Genomic DNA, 13,048 nt, shown 5'->3' with positions numbered 1-13,048 from the left:
GAGAATCAGAAAAGATTGAACCCTAATATGGGATCTGAGTAAAGATGTCCTATCAAGATCTTGAAGCCTTTCTGTCATTGATTGGTGGATTGAGAAAACTGAATTCTGTTTATTTCACGTAACCATATCCCAGAAGACCGTTACTGCATTGTTCCGTTTCATCCTTTTAGTGCTTTTCTAAGCCGTTTCTTTAAATATTCTGACACATTTTCTACTGCAGTCAGAACTTTTTCTTTAAATTTACTTAAAGTCTGTGTAATTATTCACAGAAAAAACACTTTTTGTGCTCGTCTTTAAACTGCCACAAATACATTTGGACCAACATAGTTGAGAGGATCAGGCGATAATGTTTACATGTAGATAACTATGATTTTGATAACTATAAGGGCCACATTTACAAGAGGTTTAGAAATCACCTGTAACTTCGGTGTGTAATGAAGAGTGTGATCTGGTCTGACTGTATTTTGATGGAATTATTTCTGCAGTTGAACAGTAAGAGAGCACTGAGGGTTCGTGACGTCCAGCTGTCTCTCAGTCTCATGACCTTTTGTCATTTGGTCAAACTGTGGCCTTGAAGGATTTTTACAGTAGTCTGAAAAGTAGATTTTTTTTTTTTTGTACATTTTTCATTCACAACCCATGAAGCAGTATTTACTACAGCTTTGAAAGTCATTTTTGTTTTATTATGATTTGTGCTTAATTCTGAGTATTTACTAAGTTTTCAGATTCCTCTTGGATTGTACAGTCTATAGAGCGGCTTCATGTGTTATGATAATAATGTCACAGATGAGCAGAACAGACACGATGACTGAACGCATTCCCTCAGATTCATCTGATTTCATGTTCTGTAACGTGTTCAAGCGGTTTCGTCCAGTGAATCTTCTGTAAAGCACAGACAGACAGAGTTTCTTTGGCCTTTATTGATTCGCCACACAACAGTGTTCACATTCATCTCATTATTCCTCTTCATGTGACAGATTCAAAACATTTGTAAAAACTCCACAAACTATACATATATTGGGTGAATTCAGGGTGATTGGGACACTTTCATCTCAATGGCAAAAAGTGTCCCAATCACCCTGAATTCACCCTATATAGAGAGAGAGAAAGATGTAAATGTCCTGTTTGAAATAAATGTATGATCTTCAGTGTTGTTAGCATAAATAATGTTAATAGAAAGACATTATGTAAAGGAAAATGTATTGCTGTCCGGCTTCTAATTGTTTTTCTTTCCCCTTTAAAAAATAAACTCATGCTGAATTGAAACACGTGTTGTGTGTGTGTTTGTGTTTGTGTGTGCTTCTGTCTGGAATCAAATGAATTCCCACATATTAAACAAAATAAAAGCCCAAATACGTACGAAATATAACGTTCGCTGAACATTACGCGACGAAAGGATCGGCTACAGTGTTTAAGGAGGAAGAAGACGAGGGAAGAGGTGTTTCTCCAGGCCCTTTCTCCTCTTTCATTATTTATTTCCTTATTAACTGCGATCAAAACATTGATGGTCGATCATTCGCCGCTGAGCTCGAGACCCGCGGATTATCGTGCAGTTTTTCACTTCGGTGAGTGAGTGTGTCGCGATGGCTCGCCCACGGCCCCGGGAATATAAAGCTGGAGATCTGGTTTTCGCCAAGATGAAGGGATACCCGCACTGGCCGGCGAGGGTGAGTACGAGCGGTAGCCGAGCGGAGCGGCGGGGAGGCCGGTTACCGGAGCTCAGAGGGGCCGCTACTCACACACACACCCCCGCGGAGCGCGAGCGGCGGCTTCTGCGTGCAAATAAGGGCGAACACGGCGGGAAAGGGATCTTAATGCATCAGTTCAGCCTCCGACACGCGGATCATGAGTGTGAAAGTGTTTTTGTCTCTCTGTAGTGTGAAATGATCCGCTCGTTCTCGTCGTTTGGGGCTCTGTGTTATTTCAGGCGTTTATGAAGTGTTTGAATCACGGGAAGGGTCTGGTTCCGACTTATTCTGATGTGTGCTGGGTTTATTGCTGTGTGTTTGTGCTGCTGATGTTATTGAGGAAGCAGCTGTTCCTCATCTGGGCCCGTTCGGCCCGCGCGACACCATTTCATTCAAAACCATCTGAATGACGTTCATCTGCGGCGCGTGGAAGAACCGAACTCAGTTCGAACCGTTCCGTTCAGTGTGTGTGTGTGTGTGTGTGTGTTAGATGATCTGGGCCCATAATAGTTTTGATTTCCGCTTCATTTTAAACCCAACCCACCATGTTCTCAGATCAAGTGGTCTTCTAGTTCTGGACACTGGATCATGATCCGAATCATCCACAAAGTGTTTGTGTTCTTTAAAGAGAAACAGCAGAAGTGGCAAACATGCATGTAAAGATCTAGCGCGTATAAAACGTGAAATGAGGTAAAACTGGGAAAGAGGGTCATCTGTAAACATGAGGTCAGACGTGGCTGGATGAATAAAAACACACATTCGTTCAAAATAATGTTCCCAAACAAAGTGAGAGTTCAGTGCTGGACTGTGTGTGTTTTATTCTAGATTGATGAGCTGCCAGAGGGAGCCGTGAAGCCGCCAGCTAATAAATACCCCATCTTCTTCTTTGGTACCCATGAGACGTGAGTGTGTGTGTGTGAGTGTGTGTGAGTGATTCAGTGATGTGTTTCAGTGTGTGTTAGTGATGGACGGCTGTATAAACAACCAATAATCAGACGGTGTGTGTCTCCTAGCGCTTTCCTGGGCCCTAAAGACCTGCTGCCCTACAAGGAATATAAAGACAAGTTTGGCAAGTCAAACAAAAGAAAAGGGTTTAATGAAGGCCTGTGGGAAATTGAAAACAACCCTGGTGTCAAATTCACTGGTTACCAGGTGAGTTGGAGTATTTGATGAGCTCAAGCGCGTGTGAGGGTCACATGATCCGATCCGTCCGTCTGTCCCACTCCTTCAGGTGGTGCAGCAGCAGAGTTCGTCGGAGACGGAGGGGGAAGGAGGGAATGCGGCCGACGGCAGCAGCGAGGGCGACTCCGTGGGCGAGGAAGAGGAGGGCAAGATGAAGAGTGACAAGGTCGGATCCAAGCGGAAAAAAACAGCATCCTCAAAGGTGCCTCATTTTTATCTCTATGTGGATTTCAGAATCCATGTTGTTTGAGAGCAGCTTCACTGACTCCATGAGGCGTTTAGATCGGGAGAGAAAGCAGACTCGGGACACGCGCCAAATACTTCGAAAATCTGCATAAATCAAGTCGCGTGTTCCCTGAATAGATGAAATGAGTTTTCTTCAGCTGTACGGATCATGATGGGGTCAGTGCAGCTCCAGGTCAGCAGGGGGCAGAATGTGCCACAGAATCACATCACTGTACTGCTGCGGCTCCATTTGTGCACTTTAACAAGTTCGTTTGCCCATATAATCTTCAGGGTATTAGGTTCGCTAATTTGGCTTGCTGTCCACTGAGGAGGGGCTCGATGAAGCATCTTCAACTCGAGCTCTGATACGCCCCCCAGTGAATAAATATAGGATGTGATTACATAGGGCAAGGTACCTGAAATGAAGGTGGAGTTTGGGGAGGTGGAGGGATGCTGAAACAGCTGAGACTGACGAGAGGTAAGCAGCTGCTCATATACTCTGGCTGTTGATTGGAAGATTAGATGGACTCGCTCCTCCCTAAATTACGTTTAGGAACTTCACTTAGTAGTTGTTTGTTCACACTGAAAATTCCAACAAGAAAAAGAGCTCAAATAGCATGAATAAATGAAGTGTGGACACTATCAGACCTTTTAAACCTCATACACTATATAGGGAGCGTGCGTAGTGTATAGTATGTCATCTGGGACGCAGCTTATGTTTGAGATCAGAGATGTTTTCACCCTCAAACCGTCGCCGGGATGTGATGAAGTGTTAATCGCCGAAGGATTTGATATGTTTTAGAGCATGAGTCTGAACGCTTACAGCCTCTCGCTGAGCCCTCGCTTAGCAACAGCTGTTGCCTAGCAACAGAGTCCTGCACGTTCATATACGTAGTGCTGCTTGAACAAGTTTAGTGTAGCGGCGTGAGAGAGAAAAGCAGACGAGAGTTTCCTAAAGCCTGTTTTCACTCTCAAATTCTCCTAGATGTCGTCCAAGCTGTCCAGGAAGGGATCGGGGGATGAAGATCTGGAGAAGGATGGGAAAGATGAGCAGAAGAGCGGATCGGAGGCTGGTGACCATGACAACAACATCCAGAACTCTTCAGACAAGACCTGCAGTCAAGGGGTGAGAACATGTGACCTGATCCGCACATATAACCCTGTTTGACAGTAAGGCGGCTTCATGAAATCACTCAATAGAGGTCTGAACTGAAGCCCGAATCCGACCACAAGTCCGTTTCTCACAGCAAATAGCGTTTTGTGATATGCTGTATTTTAGGGTCGCATGGAAAGAGGAAAAATGGGAAAGAGGTCCGCTCCTCTTCCACATCTTCTGCTCTGACCGAAAGAGATTTAATCAGTTCTGTGCTTCAGTCTCAACACGGCAAACACACACACACACACACACACATATATCCGCTTGTTAAGTCGTGACGTAAGGAACGCCGTTTCCGGGTCCAAGCCTCGACTCGTTTCACTTGAGAATGCCATCGACGGACGTTTATGAGCGCTATTTATTCATAATAAACATTTAAAAAAGTTAAACAATTTAAATACTTACAGTCTCCATGTTCACAGCGTCACAGATATTAATATTTTAATGATTTATAAAAGATGAATCATTGTCTGGCCATCTGGAATTTTGGTATGGAGATAAAGGTTGTAATTATATATATTTTTTGTAGTATTACACCACATCGTGTGTGTATATTAGCACCATTCGGAAGCGCTGCCGCGTGACGTAAGACTTAACAACCGGATAGTTTTTCTCTAGTTACAAACACAACCTGAACCCGAAGCTGTTTATAAATCAATACCCGGCCCGGCCCGGCTCGGCTCGGCTCAGGTTCAGACCTCTATTGTTAGACGGTTTAAAACGATAACAGAGTTTGAGTCGACTCTGTCGTTAATGTTTCATGAGCTGATGAAGGTTTGTCAGGAATAATCCTCAATCCCAGACAGCAGCGGCTCCAGCGGATCCGTGACGTTTCTCTGACTGCTGCTTTTCTCTCTTCCAGCAGAATCTCCGGGAGGATCATTAGACGATCATCGGACGACGGCTCGTGACGCTGATATGTCATATTGTAAATGCATCTTATTACACTGATCGCTTGCAAACTCACACATTATTATCTGGGTCAGTCAAACACACACACACACACACACAGTAAAAGAAAACACAACATCCAGGATTCACACACAGACGTCATTCCTTTCTGCTGATTTGATTTTAGAGGTTTAGCTTTAGTCCATTCAGATCTCGTTCATTCCTCTCGTGTCGTGATAGAGATTTCTTTCTCTCACAGTGGATCAAACAGACGTTCGTCTGTCAAGCGACTTTCACGCTTTCACGTAATCCGAGAGAAGCGAGCGGAAGCGTGGAGTCCGTCTGAAGTCTCGTGCACAAGCAGAGTTTAACTCTATTATCTCTGTACATTTGATTTGGCTGTAGATTGTAGGATCTCTGTATATTCTCCCAGCACTAGCGGTTCTGTGTCGTGGGTTGGTTGTTTTCTAGCCTTTCTAGTGGCATGCTGTAGTTCCACATGTTGATGATGTTCTTCTGTCTGTCCGTTCCTGATCACAGACTCTTCCCTACAGAAAACCGGCCCTTTGTTTTTATTATTTCTTATCTTTGTTTATATAAAGAATATATTCTATTTATTTTTGATGATGGTAGATGACACATCTGTGGTAAATTCGCACTCACCAATGTGGTTTTCCTGTCGTTTCATTTTTATTGCCTCATACATGTTGCATTTTCAAGGTTTGTAGCCACATGTAAACTGTTTTTCCTGTTTATTGACAAGAATTTTACAGAATAAACTCATTGGAATGCAAGCGCTCGTCTGTCGTGTCTTTATGTAGTAGTTCACTTCTAAAATGTCTTTGGGGTTAGTGTCCGTCAGTGGGATGATGGGAATGAATCCAGGCAGATCTCAAATCCTGTACCGTCACCATCAGATCAAAGTTGCGCTCGTGTTTCTTCTCGTGTGGTTTGAACCGTGTGGGATAGAAACTTAATCTTTTCCCCTCTCTGATTCCCGGATGTTTCCTCATCATTTTCCACCCAACTACATTCTCCAATGTTTTGAATTTTCTGAAATACTCTTTTACTAAAGCTGTCATCAGATCTTCAGACCAAGGTGACCAAAAGTTGTTTTGACATCAAATTGTTCTCATTTAAGACGTCAGAATATCATTTTTTGATCATATCTTCTGAATTGTTTAGCCTAAAACGAGACTGGGCTTTATTGAGGCAGATTTTAATGATAGCCACTGTTTCTAGGTCAGACATTTTGCACATGTATAGGTGTGTACAGAGTTTGATTGATTTGACAGGACAGTCAAACATATCGCCCGTCCACCAGATTGAATTTCATTACAAACTTTTTCAGACTCAGGCAATATTCAACCAATTTGACTTATTCTTTTTTGATATATCAGACCAATCTTGTTTTATGTTGCAGGTAGTTTTAATTACAGCTGCCTGAAACTCATTAACAGTTAATTGCAGGTTTTTCACAATCAGGATGAAACCGTATAAATACTAGACTATATCAAAAGCCGCTTCATTCACTGTATTTTGATTTTCTGTGATTATGTGAACACGGAACATGTGGTGAATGTTCCCAAACCTAACCCACACGGATGAACGGGATCATGGATATTATTATTCCAGCTCAGTGCAGCATTAAGGCTGATTTAAACAGTGGTCATGTTTACAGTCGTGTATGTACAGTGTTTTCCTCTCTGATAATAAAATGATGCATGTATTTCAGCCTCATATGCTCACGAGTATCAAACCATGTTTTCTGTTCTGCAGTTCATCGTCACAAGGATGAAATGACTCTCTGCAGAAAGTTTGATCAACAGGGAACATTCTCAGGAAAACCTGAAGTTTGAAATGAGTTAATCTGAAGCTGATGCACTGATGCTGATTCTTCCACTAGGCGGCAGTGCAGACCTGTTTCTCACTGTTGGTGACTGACAGTTCTGGTGTGGTTTAATCTAGATGGTCGAGCAACAGGTAATGCAGATCTTAAAGAGAGCTGGAGATGGGTTAGGGTTATTCTCTGTTCTTTAATAGAGTATCGAATATATCAAGAATAGCATTTATTGAATTGTGTTTGTGCAGTCAATGATGGCCAAACAACATGTGATCAATCTGAAATCATTTGATGTACACACACATTTACGCTAAACTACAAGCTCCTGTAACGGTTATTGTATGTAAGTCTGTAGATGTTTGATTCTTCTGTGCTTCTGCTTTTCCTTCCAGATGACTGTATTAGTGTGACGCGCTGCCTGAGGCTCAAAATGCTGCTTTAGAGGATAAAAATAGACGAACATCACACACACAGCAGCAGTGATGCGAACTAACAGCCTTTAACACACACACACACACACACACACACAGTTGGTCCTGATGCAGGTCACATTGTGCTGCAGGGAAGAGACAGACAGTCTGTTTTTGTTTTCTTTGCCTCAATCTCTTAATGTGTTTTTATAGTACGTCATTCATTTGATCTTTCCTTTTCAATTACTTTGTATATCTTTTGATATTTTACTCAGTGAAGAGCAGTCTGAAGACAACACAAGGCCTGTTCCTGGAGAAGCAGCACATCATGAGAGGCCCTCCAGCGCTGTCACATCACATTTACACACACTCGCTCCAGTAGGACTGAATAATGTCTTTGCTCAGAAATGGAGATTCAAGGCTTTTCTTATTTGTCTCTGTTCAAACCTTGTGCTTTAATGTTTTTATTCTGTAAAGGCGTGAACTCAGACATCCCACCCTGCTGCAGAATCTCATTTCAATCTAAACATTCACCTTCTGTGTTGTTTTTAAAGGACTCAGTCAAAGAGGACGGTTATGAAATCATTTAAAGTACTTTATTTACACAAAGGCAAAAGTAATTCCACCAGAACAACAAACGATAAACCAAACAGCATCCGCGTCACGCACTCGCTCGCTCGGTGTCAGTAATGTGACCTCTGGCCGTAAGAACCGGAGTTTCGTTCATAGCGCCGGTCCGGGAAATGATGCCCGCGGCGCTCGTGCTGCCGCTCCGGAGCTCTGAAGGGAAACACGTTTATATGTTTAATTAGCAGCCGTCAATTACATCCGTTTTAACACAGTTAGACATTAATCTCAGTCACCGTCTATCTCTGCGGCCGCGCGCCGCTCTCCAGTTCTCCACCACGGGCGGCGGATCGGGCGCGCGCTGCCGGTACCGCTGGAACTCCGCGTCCTCCGATGAGAAACGCGACGCGAACTGCGCGTCATAGTCAGCGGCGCAAGACATGGCGGGAACAGGTGCCTAAAGATTTTACCAGACCGTTTCAGTATAACAAATAAACGACGGCGTCCGACCTGATCAAGCGGAAATCTCACCTGACAAAAGCAAGAACAGCACGACACGTGACGTGCAACTCTTATTTCACTCCCTCACTGCTTCACTGAAGGTTCCGGTAGATTTTGTTCCCACGCTTCACAATCCACGCATCTTCTCACTGATACACTGTTTCATCGTGTGAGTTGCTTGTTGCGATGTTTTTTGTATTTCCACTACAAGTATTTTGCACGTAAACGCTGTGTTTTTTACTGACGTTGGCTTTTGTTTTACGGCTGGTTTGTGGTTTAATTAATAATGCAGAACAGTTGGATCAGCCGCTTCTGACACCGCAGCTCTGGAGCCGCGAGACGCCCGCGATTCTGCAGAAATGTAAGTACGAAAAGTTTAATATGATTTACTAGAAAACAATATTGACTGCAGTTTATCAGTTTGTCTCAAGTAAATGATCAGGCTGGAAAAGGCGACGTGTGTGTGTGTGTGTGTGTGGGGGGGCTGATCCGCGGCGCGTCGCTGCTGAAGCGCGTCTGACTGTCGCTCAGTTTGAATTCATATTCATCTGCGGCGGATTGAACTCAACACTCCCACATTTATTGACACGTTTCACCGCTACAGCCTTTAAATATTAATAAAGACCAGCACGGCTGAAAGTTGGTGTCCGCGGCGGGAGTTGAGGAATCACACGGCAGAATCCCGGAGCCGGAGTTCGTTCGGGAATATCACATTTCAGCTCGAGAGAAATATTCGGGGCTGGAACTGATGCGGGAGATTTCCGACTCTTACTGTAACTAAAGCCGCTTCATACACGCCTCAGATCCGAGCTAAAGGCAGCGAAATGGGGTAAGTGACCTCGGCGAGTCACTTCTTATCTTGTCGTGTTCGCGTGTTTGTTCTTCGCTGTCATTTCGTCGACAGAAACTCTTGCAGATTTATTTATGGATGAGAAATGACAGATCAGAGGTTGAAGGTTGGTTACATTTGTTGCGCGAGCGGCAGAATCGAATCCGATCAATCGTGTGGATTGTTAATGTGTTATTCATTTTATTTCTCTTCGAAAAGTGAATTAATTCGCCTCCGTGTCGCGCACTCATCGAGACATTTCACGCGCTTCGTATATTCGATCTGGTGGCTTTATGTCAGTTTGGAAGTTGGATTGTGTGCGGATTGTGGGTTTTGTGTTTGAACAGCAGGTGATTTTTGGCTTGTATTTGCGCGTGCATTCAGCAGCCCCCGCACAGAGGAACCTTCACATGATCTTATGATTCTGTCGGAAGATTGGAGAAGAGTGAACTGTAGCAAACGTATATCAGTACAAATATGAATGGTTGTTAAATGCGAAAGTGTGCTGATGACAGCTGAAGCCACACCGGTGCTGTCACTCTGAACCGCTGTCGTGCGCGCGGGCGGGCGGGCGGGCGTGCGTGCGTGCGTGAAACCAGCCTGGAAGGGCTGCTAGTTTCTTAAGAAGCTGTAGGACCAGTTTGTGCGGTCAGTTGAGTTTCAATCACACAACACCGCGAAACAAGACCAAAACTGCAGTCTAATTATTACATCATAAAGTTTGTGGCAGTAGAGTGACCCTTTTCAACCACAATATTACTCTGTGTGTGTGTGTGTCTATATAAAATAAAAAGTATGTTTTAGTGCTTGTGCAGATTGTCACTTCACCAGACACTTTACATCCAGATGTTTAAAGGTTTGCTCATTGTTCTAGTTTTTCCACACTGTGGGTGTGTTTTATTGATGTGATGTTGATCGATTATGGCTCAGTTTTCAGCTGGAGGCTCTTTCAGTGACAGGAGGGTTATAGATTAACCTCATTCTCCACATTAACCTGTTATAGTGTGGAATGGCCTCTGTCGCTGCTGTTTGAGAAGGTAGACTCTGATAAACAGTGAGGACTAAACCCTAACCGCTGTAGATGATGTGTAGTTCACCGGCCGTCGGGTTGGATGAGGCGTTTCACTGGAGTGGCTATTTAAACCCAGTTAGAGAGACCAGACGGTCAAGCTGCCGCTGATCTCCAGTTACATGAATGGGACGAGTTTATTGACGCTGATCTGACACATTGTCAAGTTGCCGACTGCAGGTTGTGTGTGTGTGTGTGTGAGATCAGGACACTGTAGACCCCACATAGTACTTAACGGCTGGTAAATGACGCTGGTATCCAGTGGGGATTGAAGCCTCCATCACCAGATGGTGTTGGCCGCAACCATCTGCTGCTGCCCTGGGAGCCAAAGTAAATGACTTAAACCAGCACCATGTTCCCATCAACCCTCAGTAGTGCTGAATGGAGATCTGGCCTTTGTTCTTAAAGTGCGCCATTATGCTATTTTAAAGGTTCCTAATGTTGTTTCTCGTCTCCTACAGCAGGTTCACATGCAACCAAGATCAAAAACACTTTCATTCTCTCATAATATCCACTGCAGCATCAGCTCTTTTCTCTCAGTGTCTGAACCGGTTCGATTCGGTCTCCGTTCGATTCTTTCCTTTAGGACACAATGACTTATTTGTTGTACACTTCACTTTGATCTTTAACCCTTTGCCAAATTTATGCTTTATTACACACTACATGAAAGATCATGAGGCACTTTAAAGAGCGTGAAAGTTAATGTTGGAATAGAGGAGCAGCTAACGCTCTGAGCTAGTCATCAAAAATGTGGCCCGACGGGTCATCTTACACCACAACCTGCTGTCAATCCAACGCTCTAAACGCTTGTTAAAAGATTGCATATTTGTGAAATCAACCACGGCTATGATTGTATTATATTTGGAGTTGGGTATTAAAGGCATTAGAGGTTCAGCCAAAAATCATTATTCTGTCCTCAGTGGGCTCCAGTGTTGTTCAGTTCCCAATGTTCTTCCAAACCTCTTCTTCTGTGCTCCACAGCAGCGGGAAAGTCATGAAAGGCAGTAAATGATGAGAGATTTATAATTTGTGTCTGAACAATCCCTGTAATTGTCGTCATACTTATTGACTTTAGTCGGTCTGATCTGTTTTGGAAAACAGTCCAGATTGATATTGATTCATCCTGTGACCAAACTGAATTGTGTTGGTTTGAGCTTTGAGCTTCAGGAAAGTGGCACGACCGTCCAGCTTTGGCTTGAGTTTAACCTGCTGACCGCAGCGAGACGCATGTGAGGACGGGTCACGGCCGAGTGAAGCTTTGGTCAATTTAACACGCTAAAGCCTGAAGTAATCCATATACGAGTAATCCATCCTCAAAATACTCATTAAACTGACGATACTCAAGCTGTGTGACGTAATATGTGTAGATGCATATGGCTAGTTTGAGGATTAGAAGTTAAGGCTAGCATGATTAGCAACCGGACCTGACTGATCACATTTCTGTCTGTCTGTTCTCTGACTTCCGCTCTGTCGCCGTGTGAATGTGACTAACGGTGTCGGTTCATGGCCGTCGGGGACGTGTGACGCAAACGGTGAGATCTGGCTGGTTGATGACATCTCAGGGAGTGATTTGAGTCTCCTGTCATGCGCTGTTTTCTGCGTGATTGTGTTTCTGCTCATGAGTTCGTGCACTGCTGGAATGTGTGTCCATCACAGCTCCGCCCACTCCCGAGGTCTGCTCCAATCAGAGTGCAGCTCGGTGCTGTCTGAGGTCAGAGTTCAGGTGTGGCTCCCGTGGGTGTGTGTGTGTGCAGGTAGAACCGCATTCCTGCCGTGGCTCGGCTGAGACTCAGGGAATGTTCTAGATGGGTTGGTGTGAAGATGTGAGATTTACAAACAGCTGTGAATCACACGGGCCTCGTCATCATCAGGTTATTTTTGAGAGTGTCATTGCTGTTCTGGTGAAGCCTCAGTTCAGGAGATGATGATGAGGATGATGATGTCATCAGTAGGGATGTGGCAGGATGCTCAGTAATATTTTTCCATTTTGTATTTGCCGTGCTAACAGTCAGCACAGTAAAACCCGCTTTGAGACTCGTCCTCTCTTCATCCTTTTCTCCAGCTTCAACAACACGCTACAGACTCGCGTCGTCCTCACTGATGAAAACACAGATCGGTCCGTCAGAAACAGCACTGACGGATTTTAGGTAAATGAGTAGTTTTACTCATGCCTAATACAGATCGCTGGGGTCCTTGGGCAGACAAGGAAAAGGGTTACTAAACCACTAAAAACCGGATCAGCCACAAGAGACCATCTACTCTCCGCTTACTGACCTAACCCTAAACATTAAGGGAAGCGCGCGAGCCAGACGGGATTTAAACTTGACGGAAAAATGTACCAAACACAATGTTCTTCACCGTTCCTGATTTCTCACCGCGTTCGTCGTGATCTTGCGGCTGTCTGAGAAGAAACAAAAGCTGATTGTGTTTTTCTGTCTTCTCTGGCGCGTTCATATGTTAATTGCACAAGCTTATTTTGTCCATTAGATCGAAAGATCTGAAAAAGCCCATACGTGGACTAAAGAGACGGATTAAAACTCCAGGTGTAAACGGGAATGTGTCTCCCTCGTCTACTTGTGATCCGATCGACCAAAACACATCTTAAAGGGTTATTTCATTGTCATTAATTACTGACAGCTACACCACTAACACTTTGATGCTTGAAAAGGTTCATAAAGATATCGTAA

General features: G+C 44.1%; 2 protein-coding genes across 5 annotated transcripts in view; both read left to right on the top strand.

Moving 5' to 3' along the window:
* The first annotated feature begins 1,361 nt into the window (after positions 1 to 1,361).
* Positions 1,362 to 5,929, top strand: hdgfl3 (HDGF like 3). 2 transcript variants are annotated; one of them, XM_067389518.1, is made up of 6 exons: positions 1,362 to 1,667; positions 2,514 to 2,590; positions 2,702 to 2,840; positions 2,920 to 3,072; positions 4,081 to 4,221; positions 5,114 to 5,929. In XM_067389518.1, exons 1-6 carry the CDS (start codon positions 1,584 to 1,586, stop codon positions 5,135 to 5,137), a joined length of 618 nt encoding a protein of 205 aa, XP_067245619.1. In that variant the 5' UTR covers positions 1,362 to 1,583; the 3' UTR covers positions 5,138 to 5,929. The 2 variants fall into 2 exon arrangements, with proteins under 2 accessions (XP_067245619.1, XP_067245620.1); XM_067389519.1 differs by having other exon boundaries at positions 1,366 to 1,667; positions 5,117 to 5,929.
* A 2,565-nt stretch (positions 5,930 to 8,494) lies between these two features.
* homer2 (homer scaffold protein 2) overlaps positions 8,495 to 13,048 on the top strand; it is a 14,326-nt gene continuing 9,772 nt past the window's right edge. Inside the window, exons 1-2 of one of the 3 annotated variants that reach the window (XM_067390723.1) lie at positions 8,495 to 8,632; positions 8,756 to 8,824. In XM_067390723.1, the coding sequence (XP_067246824.1) occupies positions 8,823 to 8,824 (2 nt within the window). In that variant the 5' untranslated portion in view covers positions 8,495 to 8,632; positions 8,756 to 8,822. Of the gene's footprint in view, positions 8,633 to 8,755; positions 8,825 to 8,980; positions 9,293 to 13,048 lie in introns of those variants that run through there. The other 2 variants (XM_067390724.1, XM_067390721.1) reach the window with 2 other exon arrangements.

This window comes from Chanodichthys erythropterus, chromosome 7 (assembly GCF_024489055.1).
Source record: "Chanodichthys erythropterus isolate Z2021 chromosome 7, ASM2448905v1, whole genome shotgun sequence".
NCBI lineage: Eukaryota > Metazoa > Chordata > Actinopteri > Cypriniformes > Xenocyprididae > Chanodichthys > Chanodichthys erythropterus.
Note: the sequence above shows the minus strand (reverse complement) of the source record. Positions and strands in the feature narration are given on the sequence as shown.

What these genes read in the sequence shown, in the direction of transcription:
- hdgfl3 (XM_067389518.1), top strand. Translation starts at nt 1,584, where the DNA reads ATGGCTCGCCCACGGCCCCGGGAATATAAAGCTGGAGATCTGGTTTTC. An exon ending in TTCTTTGGTACCCATGAGAC is followed by an intron (nt 2,591 to 2,701) that starts GTGAGTGTGTGT and finishes TGTGTCTCCTAG; the next exon opens with CGCTTTCCTGGGCCCTAAAG. An exon ending in ACAAGACCTGCAGTCAAGGG is followed by an intron (nt 4,222 to 5,113) that starts GTGAGAACATGT and finishes TCTCTCTTCCAG; the next exon opens with CAGAATCTCCGGGAGGATCA.